The sequence below is a fragment of the Garra rufa genome, chromosome 2 (genome assembly GCF_049309525.1).
Source record: "Garra rufa chromosome 2, GarRuf1.0, whole genome shotgun sequence".
Lineage (NCBI taxonomy): Eukaryota > Metazoa > Chordata > Actinopteri > Cypriniformes > Cyprinidae > Garra > Garra rufa.
Genome location: NC_133362.1, coordinates 43,028,635 through 43,050,808, shown reverse-complemented (window position 1 = coordinate 43,050,808; position 22,174 = coordinate 43,028,635). Strand labels below are relative to the sequence as shown.

At 36.7% G+C, this 22,174-nt stretch overlaps 1 protein-coding gene across 1 annotated transcript in view; it reads left to right on the top strand.

The window, feature by feature from the left end:
* The window catches only part of csmd1a (CUB and Sushi multiple domains 1a), a 406,871-nt gene that overhangs the window by 275,294 nt on the left and 109,403 nt on the right, over positions 1–22,174 (top strand). Inside the window, 3 exon segments of the mRNA XM_073834675.1 lie at positions 7,858–7,996; positions 10,863–11,050; positions 19,363–19,557. Of these exon segments, the coding sequence (XP_073690776.1) occupies positions 7,858–7,996; positions 10,863–11,050; positions 19,363–19,557 (522 nt within the window).

The following is a 22,174-nucleotide window of genomic DNA, read 5'->3' as shown; positions in this document are numbered from 1 at the left end:
GGTGGAGGACGCAACCGAAGGAGGGGGACCAAAAGAAAAGTCCAAGGGGCAAAAAGACAGTCCAAGGGGGCGACGATGGTGGGAGGAGCCAGGGAGGAAACAGGAGGGACCTGAAGCAGGAGAGACTCAGCAGGACCCAGATTGCAGCCAGGATGACGGCCCACGGAGGAGCCGACGGAGGGAGGAGCCATGGTGGAGGAAGGTCCGCCGACTCCAGGGGGCCGACCGACAGAGGCAGAGCAGCTGGTGAAGGAACCCGAGGCGGAGATGGAGAGCCGAAGATCCAGGGCGACACCGTGGATCCGGAGGGCCAAGGCGGAACTAGAGGCTCTGGCGACCGAGGCGGAGGTGGAGTTCCGGAGGTCCGCGGCGGAGCCGGAGCGACAGAGTACGAAGGCGGCGCTGAAGGGAAGGAGGAGCCTTACAGAGCCGGAGGGACAGAGGGACGAGGCGAAGCCAGAGGAGTGGAGTCCCGAGGCGGCGGATGGTCGACGACTGACCAAGGTGGAGCCGGAGGGACGATGGAGCCCGGTGGAGCTGGTGGGCCGACGGACGACAGTGGAGCTGAAGGCATTGAGAGCCGTGGTGGAGCCGCAGGGTCGGAGGGCCGAGATGGAGATCTGGGCTCAGAAGCTGGAGGCGGAGCTGAGGGATCCTCCAGCCATGCCACTGATGTTGACTGGCAGCCCTGCGGCGAGCCCACTGCATAGATGGTGGGCTGAGGGAGAGCAAGGGTGACTGACTGATGACATGGGAGACTCTGGACGACTGGACGGAAACAGCGAAGATTCAGGACGGCTGGGCGGAACCAGTGGGGATTCAGGACGGCTGGGCGGAACCAGCGGGGATTCAGGACGGCTGGGCGGAACCAGCGGGGATTCAGGACGGCTGGGCGGAACCAGCAGGGATTCAGGACGGCTGGGCGGAACCAGCAGGGATTCAGGACGGCTGGGCGGAACCAGCGGGGACCAGGCAGATCCAGACAGAAGAGGGCGGGTGGGAGGGAAGTTTAGGCAGGTCAGTGGCTCTGAGAAAAAGTCTATTAAGTCATATGATTTATCATCCACAACTTCTGAAAAGTCAATTAAGTCCCCAGAGATGTATTCCAGCTCACCCCCAGCGGTGTTGCAGTGGGCAGGGCTCTCCATTTCCCTCACTTGCTCCACGTTGCAATCCACCGTCGCAGATGTAGAATCCAGCTCACGCACCTGATCAGTCGGAGAGGGCTCTGGCTCTGTCGCTCGCGGCTCTAGTCCCTCATCCGCGGTGCGCTCGGGTTCATACTCTGCATGTCGGGGTGATGGTTGGCTGCTCTCTGGGTCAGGAGTGGGGCTGGTGTCATCCTCCACGGTCAAGGAAGCTCTGCTGGACACCAGCACCCACTCGATATAATCAGCGATGCTCTCTCGAGGACCCTCCCCGGACAGCTGCGCCTTGATGGTGTTGTTGAGTCCATTTCGGTAGAATGTGCACAGGCAGCTGTCCGGGTAGTGCGTAAGGCACGAGGTGGACAAAGTCTCTGGTGTGGTCCTTGAGAGAGCGGTTCCCCTGCTCCAGAAGGATGATGAGGACGGTGGGTTAATCCATGACAAAACAAAAAAATTAAAAAAATAAACACTGAGACAAAAACGGAAAAGAAACGCAGGGGAAAAAACTCTGTGAACTGTATCGGTCGGTCTTTTCTGTTATAAGTTGGCTGACGTGCTGGACGGACGAGACGAAAGACAAGATTAATCATAAACACTATATTTAATATATACTTGGAGTAACAGGCAGGAACAGGCAAGATAATCCACACACGTAACAGTCAACGATAAACATCACATAAAGACCGACAGAGAACTCAGGAAACAAACAGACTTATAAAGACAGACTAATAATAAAACACAGGTGACGGGGATGATGACAAACGAGGACTAAACCAAATGATCACAAAATGACAGGGGGAAACCAGATGGGAGAAACCAAAGACCAAAACAGACAGAACTATGACAAATAGGCAGTAGTAAGCAGTTTATAGATGCATCTATAAATGTTTTGTTCCTAATTTAAAAGCATATATATAATGTTTTTAATAGTTGTATTTTCATAATGTATTCATGATCAATGAATCATTTCTAAATTAGGTATTATATTATTAACAGACCAGTTATTTAGGAGTTGTCAGAGGTTCATTATATCATTTAGAAAGTGTAACTAAATGATTAATAAACTTTAAATACACATTTATAGATATTATTTAGACATATAATAATAGTTACTCAGTGTGTTAATAAATTATTAAAGTAATTAAAGTATTTATTAACACATATTCTAACTGTAATTCATGATGAATTCAGGTGGGTATAAAACATTTAGTAGTTGTCAGTTATCTATTTTTGTGAGCTTATCTAAACTGAAGACTATTTATGCCTCATAAAACTTTTACAAAGGGGTTTTAAAGTGATACAGAACATAGAAGTATTTATTTCAAGATGCAAAAAAAAAAAAAAAAAAACTCTACAATTGTACACTTGTTATAAAAAACACTCTGCAATGTCATAAAAAAATAACAATTCCTAAATACCAAAATATCTTCATATTTATATTTACATTCTTGAATTAACTACTTGAATTAATAATTCATTACAGTAGTAATAAAGCATTTATTAACACACTATTACTATATTTCTAAATAGTATGTATAAATGTACATTTAAATAGTTCATTAATCATTTACTTACACTTTCTAAATGATCTTATGAACCACTGATGACAACTTTCTAACTGATTTGTAAATAATGTAACACTTCATTTAGAAATGATAAATTGATCATTAATGAAGTATGAAAATACAGTTATTAAACACATTATAGATATGTTTAAAAATCAAGAACAAATCATGTAGAGCTGCATTTATAAACTGCTTACTACAGTCTATTAATGTAGAGATAATGATTTATAAATGATGAATTGACTATTTACTAATGCTTAATTAATAGTACATAGTGTGTAGTTATTATAAAGTGTTACCAGTTTGGGACCACTTTAATTTAGTGATTAATTACAGAGGCAAACAAAAATACTTTAGAAATACAATTATACAGCAGAATCACTTTTTTATTGATATAGTACCAAAATACATTTTTTTACACATATACGATAATATAGTTTTCTCTGAATTGCATTGGATTTTAATATAAATTCTGTAACAAACAGCTCCCTGTGAAAGTATTCAGACCTCTTAATTTTTTTTACACATTTTTTTTATGTTGCTGCCTCAAGCTAAAATGCTTTAAATGACTTTTTCTAAATATAATTAAACTCCATACCCCATAATGCCAAAGCAAAAACATTTTGATTTTATTTGTGTTAACTTTGCAAAGTATTAAATAATTAAAACCAAAATAATTACCTTGCATACGCATTTTAAATCTCAGGAACATTCCAGTTTCTCTGGGTCATCTTGAAGATGTTTCTGCACTTCGATTGGAGTCTTCAGTTCATTTGACTGGACATGTTTTGGAAAGACACACTATATGTAGCTGTCTGTATGAGGTCTAGCATGTATATTTAAGGTATAACAGGTCTAATGCTTATCAGAGCAAAAACCAAAGCCATATTATGGCTAAGTGGCCTCTCCTCAAGACATGACATATGAACACCTGCTTGAAATTCGCAAAAGTGCCTAAAGGACTCTTAGACTATGAGAAACAAGATTCTCTGGTCTGATAAACCTCAATTCCAAGTGTTATGTCTGAAGAAAAAAACGTACTGCTTATCACCGGTGAAGCATGGTGGTGACCTACCCAGGCTCATTTGAAATACGTGCCTCTACCGACATTTCTGCAAAACTCAAACAATTTACCTATACATACAGTTTCTAGGTGAAATTAACACTAAAGGCAATACAACTCTGGCATAAGGAATAAACGTTGTCAGAATTTCAATTAGGAAAGCCTCAAATTCAAAAACTCTAACTCAAAAAGGTTTGCTTATGCGATACAACATTGCACGTGTAAAGTTCTTGTATAAGGAAGTTAAGCTAGCATAGTTGCATCAGTGAATTGTTTTTTTATTTAGATTTATTTCTTGACGTTTTTGCCTTTTATTGATATGACAGTAGAGAGACAGGAAACAAAGTTTGAGAGGGGGGTGGGGGGTGGGGGAGTGGGAGTGTGTCAGGAAAGGTCTGCGAGCCGGGACCCGAACACAGGACGCCCAAAGCGCAATAATGTCGACGCACTACCCACGAGGTTATCGTCGCCCACAGCGAATGTGTTTTTATATCACTTTGCATTTGTTAACACTATCAGGTAGTTTTACCGTTGGACTTGGTGTACTCTATAGATCGTTAACCTTTTTTTTGCGACACTTCTTAAACATTTGAATTCTGAACCGCCGCAATACGTACCTGAATCAATGTAATATACATACAGCAATACGTGCCTGTATCAGTGTAACAAAAACATGTCACGGTCATGTATTGAACATGCATTTTAGCGCCACTCACTGGACATTTTATTTTGAAACTGACACAAAACGTGCAGTAACAACGCTCATGTTCAATTATTGTGTATTTTAGGGGGTGGCTAATTAGTCAACCTTGTACGGTTTCAGTGACAGTTAAGTTTGGGGGTGGGGTTAGGTGTTGTCACCCCGCAAAATATGTACGATTTTTCACAAATTGTATAACTTTGTATGAATTAGCCACCTTGTCAAAAATGTATGAACTGCCGTGAGATCGGGTTGGCAGTAAGTACGTAAAAGCTGTGTTGCAGAATCGTTGCCACAAGCATGTATTTCCATTGAGCCTGGGTTGATGGTAACTGCACTCCATCATGCTGTGGGGGAGGCACTGGAACTGGTCGTGGTAGAAGGAAACTTCAACACAGCAAATTACAGAAATATCCTTAACAAAAGCCTGGTCCAGAATGCTCAGGACCTCAGACTGAACTAAAGGTTCACCATCCAGTAGGACAATGACTTTAAGCACACAGCCAAAACAATGCAAGGGTAGCTTAGATACGTCTATGTCCTTGAATGTCCTTAAGAGGCTAGACTTCTCTTGAAAAACTTGAAAAATGAAAAATCTAACCTGAGAAAACAGAATACTTTGACAAGGCAATGTATATCAGAATCTTAAACAATCACTGTACCATTGTACCACCAAACTACAAAAAAATAGAGTTTTTTTTTTCTTTTCTTTTTTTGGTAACTCTACTCAGTTTTCCAGTACCAATCAGCATAGCAACTGTTTTTAGTGTTCATGTCTGTATCCAGTGGTATTCTAGTAGAGATTTAAGAGAGATGCACATTAGCTTGGTTTTATACAGAAAGCAGAGCTGTCTTGCTCACTGCATTAGCAGAGCTGTCTTGCTCACTGCATTACAGAGTTGCTTTTATATTATTACCATGACCTTCTCTTAGACCTCCAGTATTTTTCTGCTTCTTTTCTCTCTTTTTTCAGTCAGGCAGTATGCTCTGCAACTTCTAAGCATGCTAAAGAATAGCTTTTTTTCTCCAGTGTCCCTATTGACTTTTTTTTTTTTTTTTTTTTTTTTGATGTCATGCTTTGCCGGTTGCCATGAAATTTTACAAGGTCCTCTCGGGTTCAGGAAGCAAAAATCCTATTCATCTTCTCCACAGAGAAATTGATTTTTAATGATAATATTTAAACCATTCAAGGCAGACCTAGCAAGAGCTCAAAAGTTGTTAAGCCTTCATTAAGCAAAAAAAAAAGTTGAATTGCTAAACGTTACCCATAATCCACCAATCAGAAAAGTCACTGTTTCCAAGGATGGAATCTTGGCAATCTGACTCTGCCCACAACCTCAGGGACAGATTAAAGCATGGACCTACTGTGCCAAGCTGAAATGCCACTCTTCCCAGAACGCAATTTCAACCGTGCCTCCTCAGATTTTCGAGCAGCTTCCAAAAGACTAAAAATAGCCAAAAAATACTTTTAATTTTTGATATACAATCACACAGGTGTGATTAGATTGTTCCGTGCAGTACAGCATCAACTGCCAAATTCAAATCTACGTTCACTGGCACTGAGCCAGAGACAGAAGTGTTTATACAGTGCTGCGCATTATAACCAACCACACACGATTCTGTTGAGCTTATGAATGCAATGGCCAATCAGAGGCATTCAGGTGAGTCTTCGCTGAAATGTCGGTGTGTTGCTCAGGTCACACGCTCGCTGACTGAATTCTGCTCTCTGGTACGATGTAAGTAATAATTATAAATAAGTAAGTAAGTAAGTAATAATTGCAAAAATGTTTTGTATTAGAAGTTTTCTAAAATGTTAGGTTTAAATATGCAAATTAAGCATTGTTTAATGAAATATGCTTGTTTACTTTTTTTGACATATTAGAGTCAAATGTTTTTACAGAGGGGATTTTGGGTATCTCATATTGTCACTCCATAATTCAGGAAAAAACTTAGAACAGAGAGAAAACAATATATTTTTTTTTACCATTTTTGGGGGAGTAAAATTATATAAAATTATATATGAACAAATCCCTCTATAAAAACCTTCAGAATATGGACAGAAATGAAAATGTAAAGTTTGGTGTGTAAGTGTTACTGAAGTGGAGATTTATGGCTCAGTGTAGGAGAAAAAAAAAATCATTTTAAAAAAACAGCCTTTAAAAATATGTATTGTAATTCAAATCTATTGACATCTAATTGATAAAGTGTTATAAAAGAAACACTTAACAGTGTTTTTGGCTGTTTTCTTTTCACAAGTCTGAAAAAACACTTTATGAAACATCAAAAATCTCAAACTTGACAGGTGCATGAAAAAAATGTGTTTATGCCTGCAGTGTCTCCCCTTAAGAGTGTTATAATTAGTAACTTGCAAGGTTTTTATTAAATTTGCATTAAAAATACAAAGTCAGTTGTATTAAAAATATTTATGACATGACACCCATATCTGGTAAAATGTAAAAAGATGGGTTTTATGCATAGTTAATCGATTACACTAACATTAGGCTACTTTCCCATTGCCTGTTACACTAACATGATCTATACAGGTGCAAAATGCATTTACTTATATTTGAGAATCGAGATATTTCATAATATAGTTAACACGTTTGAGAATAGGGCTATTTTGAATACAAAAGGAATGCAATTTCAATCAAAGGGGGCCTTTAATCGGTCTGTCCCCAGGGCACCACGGCTCACAACATATTCATTTTTGTATATATTATCTTACTATAAATACTGTCTTATTTTATGCATTGGGCAATAACTTGGTCAGTAGTTTTATAGTGCATTGATTTTATTTATTTTATTTTTTTTATGTTTTTTTAATTTTTTTGCGATGCTTTACGGGACTTGATTTATTCCGTCATGATATAGTAATATTTGCTCCATACCATTTTTTTTTTATTTATTATTATTATATTTTTTTTTCTCATAGCTCGTTGATTTGGTTCATGGCTCAGTTCAAGACTATTTTAACTGAAAAATTGAGCCAAAGCCAGCAAAAATTGGCAGGTCCTATTATAACAATGCTGCTCAGCGCCAAGCATCAAGTACAGTTTTTTTTTTTTTTTTTTTTTTTTTTTTTTTAGTCAATGTAGTCAGTATATCAATGATTGTTTTTCCGAACAAGACATACCCTTCACATTTACAATTCTGTTAGATGGTTGGGTAATAAAGTCCTGCCTGATCTCCTTTACAATTCATTTTAGTTTAATTTATTGATTATTATCATTTAATGTTGTGGGATGTAGTTGTCCCGCTATTAACCAATAATGAGCTCAGAGTAATCATCCTGTAAAAAGACTGCTGTAACATTGTTTATTTTTACCGTGTTGAAGGATCACATTAAATAATCTCTCGTCCTCACTCACCTTGTTATGACAGCTACCTGCGGGGGCAATGTGACAGGGCCTGCTGGGGTAATTCTATCACCCAACTATCCCCAACCCTACCCACCAGGAAAAGAGTGTGACTGGCGGATAAAAGTCAACCCTGACTTTGTCATCGCTTTAATCTTCAAAAGGTAATGTGCTCATACAGCGCTGATTGCCTCTCAACATCTTTTATAGGGTTATGCACCATTCACAACTGAATTTTTAACTCCAGTTGCTATAAATTTGAAGTGTATTTGAACATATTTAGCATGATTTTAATTGTGAAATGATGGCAAATGATTTGCAGATCCTGAGCACCAATGACAAACATCTAATCTTGTAAAATGTCTTGCAATCTTGTAAAATGACAGTAATGTTGCAACATATAGATAACTTATTTTAAGGAATAGTTCACCCAAAAATAAAAATTTTGTTAATAATTGTTCGTACTCTGTTATTAATTACCCGTACTACATGACGTACACATAAGACCTTCGTTCGTCTTCTGAACACAAATGAAGATATTTTTGAAGTCTGAGAGCTCTCTAACCCTCCATAGACATATTCTACATCAGCAGCACCACGCACATGCGTTGTTTACGTGCAGATCAAAGCACACACATACATCGTGGTACTATTTAAAATGGTGCTAGGGTGAAGCGGAGGACAAGGATTGTTGAATAAAGTTGTTATTTTATTTATTTATTTATTTATTTTATTTTTTTCGCAACAAAAAGTATTCTCGTAGCTTCATACAATTATAGTTGAACCACTGATTTGATATGGACTGTTTTGTCGATGTTCTTGGTACCTTTCTGGTTTTTGAACATTGTAGGACCCTTACTGTCTATGGAGGGTCAGAAAGCTCTCGGATTTTATGAAAAATATCCTAACTTAAGATCTTAAAGGTTTGCAACGGCATGAGGATGAGTGTGTAATGACAGAATTTACTTTTTGGGTGAACTATCCCTATTCTAATGCCTAATCTACAGAAAGCAAACAAAGAATACTCCCTTTATAATCACTGGAGCTGTCAGTCACTTCAGGTTAGTGCTGACTTCTGAGTTCTATATACTCTGACCAAAAGTCCCATTATAATCAATAGCACTATCTAAACTGCTCATTGAATCTCACATTTTAATTGTGTTTGTATTGTGTTGATTGTGTTTGTTTTTGTTTATAATTAAGGCACATGTGAGAATGCAAATTTTAAATTACAGTAGCAAGATCTCTATGACGATTAAACAGGAAATGCACATTAAACAGAAAGTCGCTCTTTGTTTTAAGGTCCAGTTCTCACTATTAACAAAGTATTAACTACGACTTTTGCCTCAATAAAATCCTAATTTGCTGCTTAATAATAGTTAGTAAGGTAGTTGTTAAGTTTAGGTATTAGGTATTAAGCATTAATATGTGCTTTATAAGTACTAATAAAGAGCCAATATGCTTGTAATATGCATGCTAATAAGCAGATAATAATAGTGAGAATTGGTGCTTAAACTAAAGTTTTAAAGATTAATAATGGTGAGAATTAGTCCCTAAACTAAAGTGTTACCAAATATTTAAATCAGAGGGCCAAAATCAGGTACATGTGGCATTTCTAGACACATCAGTAAATCATTTCCAGATTACATTGACAATCAATGCCACCAATCAGAGTTTGTTTTTTTAATTCACAGATATTTCATTATATTTAATAAATAAACCTTTATTTTATATATCATAGTGGGGCACTTAATTCCCCAGAATACTCTAATTGACTTTAAAGAAATGAAGCCAGGCTGCATGGAGCAGGTTTAAAATATGAAAACCTGAAACTGAATTTCTAAGAAGCTAATGATTGTTTTTTTTTTTTGTTTTTTTTTTTGTATTAAGGAATGGAAATGCATGTGTCGAAACACATTATGAATTCAAATCAATGCAATGTATTGAGTGTCATGTATCTGAGCCCTCACAAACAAATCCACAATCACAATCATCAACTCGCATACTTGAATCTTTAGAATGATTATGACTCTGATTTCTTATGTTTCGCTCAGCCAAAATTATCATGACTTTGTGGACTTCTGTTATGATTACAAAACAGACCTAAAAGAAAGCAGGATATATTTCTGGAAACTTGTGGGCTTTCTGATAAGGCAGGTTATGCAAGGATGTATGGAATGCAATGTTTTCCTGGATCAATAACCTTGTATATTAAACATATTGGTCTTATATATATATATATATATATATATATATATATATATATATATATATATATTTGTTTTTTTACTTACTTGCTTACAATTGATCAAATAAAATAAAATAAAAATTGTTTTAAAGTTTTTGTGTGCTTTATATCAGTACTAGTTTAGCATTAGAAAGCAATATTAATTCACATAATTTAAGTAAAAGATTTTTAAATGTTGAAACCAGTCTAAGCAAAACTCAATAGACCAGTTATATGATATTGCAGTTCAGAGGAAAGCTTTAGCTATAAGTGGAGATAAAACTATTAACCTCTGAACTATGCCTTTAAATTGTTAACATGCTACACATAATGTTTGCATGCAGAAGACCAACCTTCAAAACTTAACAACTTGGAAGGGTTATTATTATTATTGTTATTATTATTATTATTATTATTATTATTATTATTATTATTATTATTATTGTTGTTGTTGTTGTTGTTATTTTATTATTTTATTTATATAAAACTAATGGCTTTAAATTTAGTGCATTCGTTGCACCTTATGCATAATGCCTCACAATGCCGCATTCCATTTTTACTCATAAGTTGGAAATTCCAAGTTCCCAGTAAGAACTTTTAACTGGAACGCCCTACCTAGACAGAATTCTGACTCAGGAATTGCCACAACTCCAACTTCAGAATCTAGTATGGCTGCTCAGTGCATCAACATAAGAGGAACAGTACTAATATGTTGTTTATTAGCACTTATGTTTGTCTTTCAAAGGTAAATCAAATAATTAATAGTAATAGCTAATTCTTTCTTCTTTTGTTTGTTGTTTCAGTTTTAACATGGAGCCCAGCTATGATTTCCTCCATATCTATGAGGGTGAGGACTCCAATGGACCCCTGATCATCAGTCTGCAGGGCAACCAAGTTCCTGAGCGCATCGAGAGCAGCGGAAACAGCCTTTTTCTGGCCTTCCGCAGTGATGCCTCCTTGGGGATGTCTGGTTTTGCCATCGAATTTAAAGGCAAGTTTCGCCTTGCAGGTGTATGGTTTTTTCCCTTGAGGGCAGGGCCGGGGAAACCACTGGATCACTTTCAGATTGCATTTAAGGGCTGAGTATCATGAAAACATGTCCAGGTCACATGTCAAAACTAAACTAAACTAAACTAAATAAACTAAAAGGACTGATTTTTTTGCATTATGATTTTTAAACACACATTGAGTGAGTTTTCCTTGGCCTCTCCTTGTCCTTGATTTTTTTTTTTTTCATTATTATTAATCATTCTAAAATGTTAATATTATTATCTACACATTATATTAATACAAATGAGGCGAGATAATCAACAGGATATAATAAGGAGGAAATGTGTTTAAATATTTAGTTCACCCAAAAATGAAATTTCTGTCATTAATTTACTCACCCTCATGTTGTTCCAAACCTGTAAGACCTTCGTTCATCTTCAGAACACAAATTAAGATATTTTTTAAAGAAATCCAAGAGCTCTCTGACCCTCCATTTGTCAGAGCATAGGTCCTACCATGGTCAAAGTCCAGAAAGTTTCCAAAAACTTTGACAAAATAGTGCATGTGTCATCAGTGGTTTAAGCGTAATTTTATGAAGGTATGAGAAATTTTTTTGTGTGCAAAAAAAAAAAAAAAAAAAAACCTAAAATTACAACTTTATTGAACAATTCTTCTCCTCTGCATCAGCCTTATGTAGAACACTCATGCGCATGTGTTGTGGTACTCTCCAAAATGACGCTAGGATGATGTGGAGGAGAAGAAGTATTTTACAAAAAGTATTTTAGTAGCTTTATAAAATTACACTGAACCACTGATATCACATGGACTATTTTGTAGATGTTTTTGGTACCTTTCTGGACCTCAAATGTGGTAGGCCCCTTGCTGTCTATGGAGGGTCAAAGAGCTCTCAGATTATATCAAAAATATCTTAATTTGTGTTCTGAAGATGAACAAAGGTCTTACAGGTTTTTGGATGAACTATCCCTTTAATTGCAAAAAACTTAGCAGTCCTAAAAATAGGCAATGTATGATGTCTTGTTTCTTCTTTTTATATTTGGAGTGAAATATGACCTAGAGATGTTCTTGATGGGTTTCACTTAAACTTACACATAATTCTCTTGGATATAAAAGCTTGTTCTTTTTAAGAATGTCAGCTAATTTTGACTGCTATGTCAGTTAAAGCTGATGGACCCTGCAGTAATTAGATTTGCTTTCCTCTTAAATGGATTTTTGTCTTTTATGTGGACTGTAGAATATCTAAGGCTGGTAAAATATCTAAATTATCTAAGAACTGTGTCTTGGATGGAATTATGTTCAGCATGACAATAGCTAATGTTGAGCAGCCCTTTTGTAACTTACGTATTCAAGTAAGGATTCATCAATACTGTAACATCCATTAACTACTGACCCTGATGACCAGATAAGGACTCTGGAGTTCTGCAACTATTTTCTGCTCACCCTAAGAATAGGAAGCTAAGGGAGCTCTGACATGTTAAAAGCACATGCTGGATTTGTATACATTTGAGATGCTGATAATACAGACCCCACTGAATTCCAGGTGGAGAGCTTTGTGGATTTTAGCCTATATCTATTAGATTAGTATGCTGGTGTATTCCTAAATTTGACTTCTAAATAAGTCTTTCTTATTGATGACTTGTGTTTTTCCTAGGGCTCATCCAAAGTTTGGTCCAGTACAGTCCTTTCTATGATAATGTCCCCTGAGTAGCAGTAACAAGTAGCAAATATTTAATCTCAGATGGAATCAAACACCTTTATTTATACAGCGCTTTTAACAAAAAAGTCAAACAACAAAACAACTTTACAGTGATAAATAGGACAACAGTGACAAAAGTGCAAAAGTTCCATGTTACAGCAAAGTCAGATTTGCAAAGGATTCATCTGGTTCCTGTGGTTTTGCGCCAGTGGCTGTCTAAGTGAAGAATTCTTTACTGATGGTCCGTCCCTGGGGCTTATCTAGTTGATGTGGTCTCTGCTGACATTCAGGGCTGTAGAGGTCGTCTCTAGGTGTTGATTCACCATCTGGGCTGGGTACGGACTGGATCTGGGGGACTGCAATGACCATCTGATCTGGATACAGACTAGATCTGGGGGCTATGGTGACCTCGGAAGAACAAAACAGACTAATATTAGCGTAGATGCCATTCTTCTTACAATGCAACAAGTACACCAGGTGTTATAGGAAGTGTTCCCGGTTCCGGTTGACCAAATTATTGCAGCCTAACAATCTTTTAACATATTTGGATTATAGGAATGTGTCCATGTGTTAAGTGTAGTCTAGTTTAAAGAGATGTGTCTTTAATCTAGATTTAAACTGAGTGTGTCTGCCTCCTGAACAGTGTTAGGTAGATTGTTCCAGAGTTTAGGCGCTAAAAAAAATAAATAAATAAATAAAATAAAATGATCTGCCGCCCACAGTTGATTTTGTTATTCTAGGTATTATCAAATTGCCAGAGTTTTGAAAATGCAGTGGATGTGAGGGACTACAGGTATGTGCCAAATAATTAGAATATCGAGGGAAAGTCCATTTATTTCAATAATTTGTTTCAAATATTGAAACTTGTATGTTATATTAGTTCACTACACACAAAGTGAAATATTTCAAGCCTTTATTTGTTTCAATTTTAATAATTATGGATTAAACTGTGCCGCCCACAGTTGATTTTGTTATTCTAGGTATTATCAAATTGCCAGACTTTTGAAAATGCAGTGGACGTGAGAGACTACAGGTATGTGCCAAATAATTAGAATATCGAGGGAAAGTCCATTTATTAATTTGTTTCAAATATTGAAACCTGTATGTTATATTAGTTCACTACACACAAAGTGAAATATTTCAAGCCTTTATTTGTTTCAAATTTAATAATTATGGATTAAAGACAAAAAAAAAAATCCAGTATTTCACAAAATTGGAATATTTCATGTGACCAATAAAAAAGGGTCTTAAACACATGTTGGCCTTCTGAAAAGTGTGTTAATGTACTGTATTATGTCCTCAGTACTTTGTTGGGCCTCCTTTTGCACTTATTACAGCATCAAGGCGGCGTGGCATGGAGGCGATCAGCCTTTGACACAGTTGAGGTGTTATGGTAGCCCAAGTTGCTTTTAAATATTTGCCTTCAGCTCGTCTGCATTTCGGGGTCTCTGTTCCCTCATCTTCCTTTTGATAATACCCCATCGATTTTCAATGGGGTTTAAGTCAGGTGAGTTTGCTGGCCAATCAAGTATAGTTATCCCATGGCTATTAAACCAGGTACTGGTAGTTTTGGCTTTTGTGGGCAGGTGCCAAATCCTGCTGGAAAATAAAATCATCATCTCCAAAAAGCTTGTCGGCAGTAGGAAGCATGAAGTGCTCTAAAATTTCCTGGTAGACAGCTGCGTTGACTGTGGACTTGATAAAAGACAATGGACCCACACCAGCTGATGACATGGCTCCCCAAACCATCACTGACTGTGGAAACTTCACACTGGACTTTAAGCAGCTTGACTTTTGTGCCTCTCCAGTCTTCTTGGGACTTGGGACTACTGGGCAACAGACCAGTACTTTTTCTCCTTAGCCCAGCACACACGCTTCTGACGTTGTTTTTGGTTCAGGAGTGGCTTGACACATGGAATTCTGCAGCTGTAGCCCATGTCATGCAGACTGTATGTGGTGGTTCTTAATGCACTGACACCAGCCTCAGTCCACTCCTTATGAAGCTCCCCCAGATTTCTGAACCACCCTTGCTTAACAATCCTCTCAAGGCTAGGGTCATCCCTGTCACTTGTGCACCTTTTCCGGACACATTTTTCCCTTCCTCTTAACACTCTGTTAATATACTTTGATACTTAAGAAAACACATGCAAACAGAAAAAAAAACTGTTCACATCAGTTTGACAACACAGGCGCTGCAAATCCTCGCAACGCAAACACAAATACGGAAACGCGCTGCAAACTCAGAAATGCGCTGCAAACTCAGAAACGCGCTGCAAACACAGGAACGCGCTGCAAACACACAAACGCGCTGCAAACACACAAACGCGCTGCAAACACACAAAAGCACTGCAAACACAGGAACGCGCTGCAAATAGCATGGACCACAATGGAAATGTTTCAGGGGGACCTCAAAAAGTGACGAACCCATCTGGGACCTGATTATTTGTTCAGTGGCTGTTGGTCAGAGCAGAGGTGTTGTCGGTGAACTAAAAGGTAATAGTTCATCTTTATCACCTTTTAGTTCACCGATAATACCTCTGCTCTAATAATCAGGTCCCAGATGGGTTCGTCACTTTTTGAGGTCCCCCTGAAACATTTCCGTTGTGATCCATGCTATTTGCAGCGCTTTTGTGTGTTTGCAGCGCGTTCTTGTGTTTGCAACGCGTTTCTGTGTTTGCAGCGCGTTCCTGTGTTAGCAGCGCGTTTCTGAGTTTGCAGCGCATTTCAGTATTTGTGTTTGCATTGCGAGGATTTACAGCGCCTGTGTTGTCAAACTGATGAATATGTTTTCTTAATTTGTTGTCATTTTTTTTTTTTGTTTGCATGTGTTTTCTTAAGTTGCAGCGCGTTGAGCTCTCTCGGCCACCGTAGAAATGTGCCTTTTGAACGAAAGATTGCTATCGAATAGCACACCTAGGTTCCTAACTGATGACAAAGAATTGACAGAGCAGCCATCAAGTATTAGACAGTGTTTTAGGTTATTACATGCAAAAGTTTTAGGTCCAATAATTAACACATCTGTTTTTTTTTTTTGTTTTTTTTTTCAGAATTTAGCAGTAAGAAATTACTCGTCATCCAGTTTTTTTATATTAACTATGTATTGCGTTAATTTTTCAAATTGGTATGTTTTGCCGGGCCGCAAAGAAATATAGAGCTGAGTATCATCAGCATAAGACTGAAAGCTAACTCCATGTTTCCTGATGATATCTCTCAAGGGTAACATGTAGAAGATGGAAAGTAAACATAAGGACTTACGATATTGTCCCAAGTTCCAATTTAAGAAATACAACAACACATCCACAGACAGGACAACTACTGTATGTTCCTGCAGCTATGTCATGGGTTCTTTAACAATACCGCCAGTTTTTGGATTTACTTGTGCCATTGGAAGTTTGTGTTCCCCAAAAGTTTTGTTAGCCAAATATGGTCACAATTTCAATTGGTATCAACATAGTTCAGCTATTTTGTGTTTACCAAAACCATAGTTCAAACGAACAATCGCAAACATCATTGCAATCCTTTGTGGTTAGAACTACAGATCTTGACCTGTGGTTTCCACCATAGCTTCTTGTATGACATGGGAACTTAAAGAGATCATGTTCTTTTGCGAAATAAGCAAGCTATCATGCAGTACATCCTCCATCCTGGAGTATATCATAAGAGAGAACCATGATGAAATATTGTCATCAGTCATCAGCTGCCATGATTGTTACAGCAGCGTTTCGAAATCTTGAATAAGTTAATTAGCGAAAGGTATTAGTCCACCGCATGCATGTGACATCATTAATGCACCGTTGTTTGGGAAACAGTCGTGACTAGCTTGTTAGTTTCCACAAGGATGCATTGTGTTCTGGTAGTTAATCAGTAAGTGAGAATGTTGTAGGGAAAACATACCCCTTGAGTACTAAATTCATGCATTAGTAAAAGAGCATATGTTAAATGATTCGCAAAGGTGCAACTTTCCTGTGATTAGTCAAAAAAATCTCTTAAGTGGTATTGAGTTACATGTTGTGCTTCTCTTCAGTAAAACTATTAACCTTTCTCAGTGAATATCTGGCAATATTCCCCACGGGAAGAGCAGGTTTCGGCAATTCGCTCTTTGTAAATGCTCTTTTAAAAAGAATGTGAGTTTGTATTTCCGAAAATCAGGACATGCGACAATGACAATACACCATCCCTAACGTGCTATACACCTCTCTGAAATCATTTCCACTCCCAAAGGCCCTTTTTATATGATGATTATGGTTGAGTAAAAGTACAGTTCATGGATTGTTGAATATTTTAATTGTAATTATTTTAATGGCAGCCTATTGCACAATGGAGATGAACTCTGGCTTTAACCTTTTGTCTTTGCGCCACATGAATACCCAATGCATTTTAAAAGCTTGATTGCCAATGTATTATATTGCTTTGTTGATGCGCTCAACATCCAACGATGCTTCAGGATTTCACCTTCATGTCGTGCCATTAGGTTTGCCCTGTGTTTATCGGAAAACTGAGTGACGCATGGGAGTTTGATTTTTGCCGTGAAGGCTCAACCGAGAATACGATCACAACACACAGGTGATGGGACAATTTGAATTTTTCGCTGCACGTCTCAGTGCAGTGGTTGAAATCCTGGTGGAGCACCTAATTTTGCTGTATTGATTATATTATTGATAGTGTTTCATTGCATTTCATCTTCTGACTTCAATTTAAAGGTGAAGTATGTAATCTCTGTCAAAACTGTTTTTAAAAACTTTTAAAGTCTGGATCATTGGAACATTCGTGTTGTTTCTGGATGTGTGTTGCACGTGTTGCTCAACATATCAGTAGAATCGCAATGTTAGCAACAACAAACAAACAAACAAACAAAAAATAATAGTAGTTTGTTAGGCACTTCAATAGCGATTGTGAATCATCACAATTTTATGAGTACTTTGCAAAGGTTCTGTTATTGAAGACTGCAGTAGTTTAAAAACTATGAATACAAATGGCCTGTTTAATTTTTACACGTGAGAAAGGATAGAAATGCTCATGAAAAGCTAAATAATGACAATTTTAGGTACAAAATAGCCTTGACTAACATTACAAGTGGACTTTTGATGATTTGATATGACCTCTTTAATATTAGAACTGTACATGTTCTGAGTAGAAGCCATTGAAAGGATGCTACTTTCTCCTTAATGCACCATTGGTGTTGTCTGTTTAATTGTTTACAAGCTCAGATCTGAAAGTGATTATATCATTGTTTGCTGTTTGTTCTTGGCTTTAGATCGCAACAACAACACTCTATTCTAAGGCCTAAATATGTATCTCACTTTCTCCATTGAAGCCTTAATTAGAACGTGTCATATATGACAATGAAATGATGGAGTCTTTTTCTTTTTTTTGTTGTATTTTCTTTTAATTAATTCAGTGTCCTTATTGGCTCACCGTGTTTCTTTATATAAAGCCAATTTTGTATCTGCTATTGTTCATCACACACCAGTAAACACAATTATTAATGCCTTTACTAGGGGAAATAAATAAATATGACAATATTACAGTCCAAAGACTTTCATACCTTGAGGAAAAATGCAATAGATTGATGAATAGATATTAATATATTAAAGCATATACATGGGCTTTGAAAACATGTACAAGCACGGTTCATTTATGATTAATTTATAATTTATGGAAAAATGTTTTTATTTTATTTTATTTATTTTTTAATGCACCTATTCCTTTTCAGTCTGTGTGGTGCACTCGCTGTTCCTGTGTTGTTGCAGAAACGAGGAAGATTGTGTTGCACACTTGCAATTTTGCAGATAGAATCTTCCCCACCTCTTTCCCACTTTCTCAAGTCCCTAAAGCGCAGGCAGATAGCTGTTAACTGTCAAGTTGTTTGGCAGCCTCTCCAAGCACCACCTCCGGAGCTTTCTCCAACTGTCCTTCTCCCTGTGTCGGTGCCAGAAGGACAGAGACCATCTTCTGCTGCCCCGGCGCATTCACCTGCCTTTCCCCTGGTGTTAGTTCGCTTTAATGCATGATGCCCTCAAGCAACTGTCTGCTCCCTCTTCGCACTCACTGTCGATCTCATTTTTTCCTCTTATGCTACCTTTCCTTTTCCTTCTGTCTGTTACTTTTCTCAGCCCTGGGAATGGCTGGCAGGGAACACAAGTGCGGGATACGATTGTGCATCTGATTTATTTTCTTCAGGGTCAGTTGAATTAGAGATACTAGGGTTGTCAATCAATTAAAAATCATGCAATCAAATTGCTGACATAAACATTTCTCGGCAGGCGTGTTCAGAGAACTTTGGGGCATGCTGGAAGGTGCCATTTGTTTAAGTCGGGTTTATACTAAGAATAAATGGTGAGACAAGTAAAAATTATAACTACTGGCAAAAGAATATGGCCTGCAACATTTAAAAATTTCCCTGGACGCATCCATGGACATCAAAGTGAATATTCAAAATCATTTTGTCCTATTGTCAGAAATTATGTGGACTATATCAGAAACACATTGGGCATCCATTAATTAAAAGTAAACTGTTATGTGTTTCATAGATTAACTTTTTTTTTTAAACTCTGTTTTATTTGTTTAACCTTCCTCTTGTTATTTGTATTATTTTACAGAAAAACCACGAGAAGCATGCTTTGACCCTGGGAACATAATGAACGGTACTAGACTGGGAATGGACTACAAGTTGGGATCAACTGTGACATATCAGTGTGATTCTGGGTACACCATTGCAGGACCACCCACTCTCACCTGCATCATTGGGACTGATGGGAAGCCTGCATGGGACAAAGCTCTGCCTACGTGTAAAGGTAGGACCTAAAAAAATACAGTTTCTGTACAGAGATATTAAGGGTTAAATTGGAGTTTGGTAACACTTTCTATGAAGCCTGTATTTATAATACATTATAAGGGTATTCTTAAGGCATTATAAAGAATGCATAATACATTATAAAAAACCTTATAATATGTTATATCATCTCATGAGTATTCATAAGAACAGTTTTAATGTATTATAATTTTTACTTTTTTGTGATTATAGCTTTTAAGAGTATGATTTCCTCCTCATAGTTATAACGAATTATAAGTCTCATATCTTGTCATCTTTCTCATGTCACTTTACTTAAAGCATACAAAGACCACTTATAAGTAATTATAATAATATTTCCCAAAGAACCTTAAGATCATGCATCAGATCAGATGAATGTGTAATATGACACATTTGTATTATCTGTTTGATTATTTTGATAGTACCCTTTATACAGCTTTTGATTAGTAACTCTGCAACTGCATGTCAGCTAGCAGTAATTATTATTATTAGTATGCTAAATATATGCTAACACTGAATTTTGATGTTTCCCCAAAAGACAAACTATTATATTATATTATATTATATTATATTATATTATATTATATTATATTATATTATATTATATTATATTATATTATATTATATTATATTATATTATATTATATTATATTATATTAAGTAACTTTGCAAGTACATGAACCTTCTACCTAGCCTAACCATAAACTAAGTCTACTAATACTCTAAGGAGTGTCAGTTGACATGTAGGAGGAAAGTTTAAGCATATAGTAAATGGACTAAGTGGACCATCAAAATGAAACGTAATATAATTTAAAAAATAAATGTAATATGATATAATCCATTATAAATTAAGTAGATTTAATGTGGCGTCAATAATCATAATCTTAAAAGTTATAACCTCAAATACTCAAGTATTATAATGTATTATAATTGTTGTTATGATTATTTATGACATGATATAACATATTATAAGGTTTTTTATAATGCATTATGCATTCATTATAATGCCTTAGAAATACCCTTATAATGTATTATAAATAGGGGCTTCATAGAAAGTGTTACCTTTTGGCTTGCGTCTATCAAATTCTAAATTAAAATGAAAGAGATTAAGTGCCTTTTGTTTGTCAAGTATTTAATTCACTGGATTATTTAAAAATAGACATTATGATATTCATCATATGACATAATTTTTCTGGTTCCTTTACCATGGTTTATTATTCATACAATGTCACACCCCCACCCCATCCCCATTTTAATATTGCCCACTAATAGTGAAAAGTTTTAATTATTTTGCTTTTAATCTCACTGGTTGATTGGTTATTTATTGATTTTAGAACCTTAATTTAACCTTTTTCCTGCAGTTTTAAATTCAAAGTATTGATGCATGTTAATTTGATTAAGCACTTCTTCGTCTAAAGAAATTAGCAGCAGCCTCCTTATCAGAGACAGTATTCCTTTTGTTGTTTGCGATCTTGAGAGTTAATTGATTAGGTCTTTAGAACATGCATAGTTCTACTCTGTCACACTGCCAGTACCCAGCCAATATTCATTGGGTTTGGAGAAACTGTCTGGTGCTCCCACTGGCTTACACAGAGAAAGACAGATGCAGACAGAGGCCTTCAAAAGAATAGTGCCTAGGTCTTTGTCCCTCAGTGACAGATGAGAGAGCCTGGGTGGTGACAAGTGCCACTCATTCGCACATTTCCTGTCAACCCAAGACCTTTCTCAATTCTTCAGCTTCCCCCTCTGTCTGTCTTCCATTTCTTTTTTCAAACCTGCATTTTGGTCAAAGATTGAGGCAAAGCATTGACAAATCAGGTAATGTTAATATGTGATTTGTAGACTTGGAAAAGTAATCAAAGTATTTTTTATACATTTTTTCTTGTTTTTTTTTTTTTTATCAGATTCATGAAAAATTGCTATATATGCTTCTGTTTTCTGTTTCACAACCAAGATAGTTAAAAAAAAAGCAAAATTTCAGTCACAGTTATTATTGTCTCAATAAACTCTTAATTTCCTGATTTATTAATAGATAGTAAGGTAGTGTTGAATATAGGTATGGGGCGGGATTAAAGAAGAAGTTCACTTCCAGAACAAAAATTTACAGATAATGTACTCACCCCCTTGTCATCCAAGATATTTATGTCTTTCTTTCTTCAGTCGTAAAGAAATCATGTTTTTTTTGAGGAAAACATTTCAGGAATGTTCTCCATATAGTGGACTTCTATGGTGCCTGCAAGTTTGAACTTCCAAAACACAGTTTAAATGCAGGTTCAAAGGGCTCTACACGATCCAAGCCAAGGAAGAAGGGTCTTATCTAGCGAAACAATCAGTTATTTTCTAAAAAAAAAAAAAACAATAATAATTTATATACTTTTTAACCTAAAATGCACGTCTTGTCTAGCTCTTTGATGTGCATGCATACTCTACGTACTCTGGTTCAATACAATTAGGGTATGCCAAATAACTCCCATCTCATTTTCTCCTACAACTTCAAAATTGGCCTACATCGGTGCAGAACTACTGACCCAGTATTTACAAAGTGAACGTGGAAAGAAGGTCAAACACCCTTTACAAAAAAAGGTAAAAAAGCAATGTAG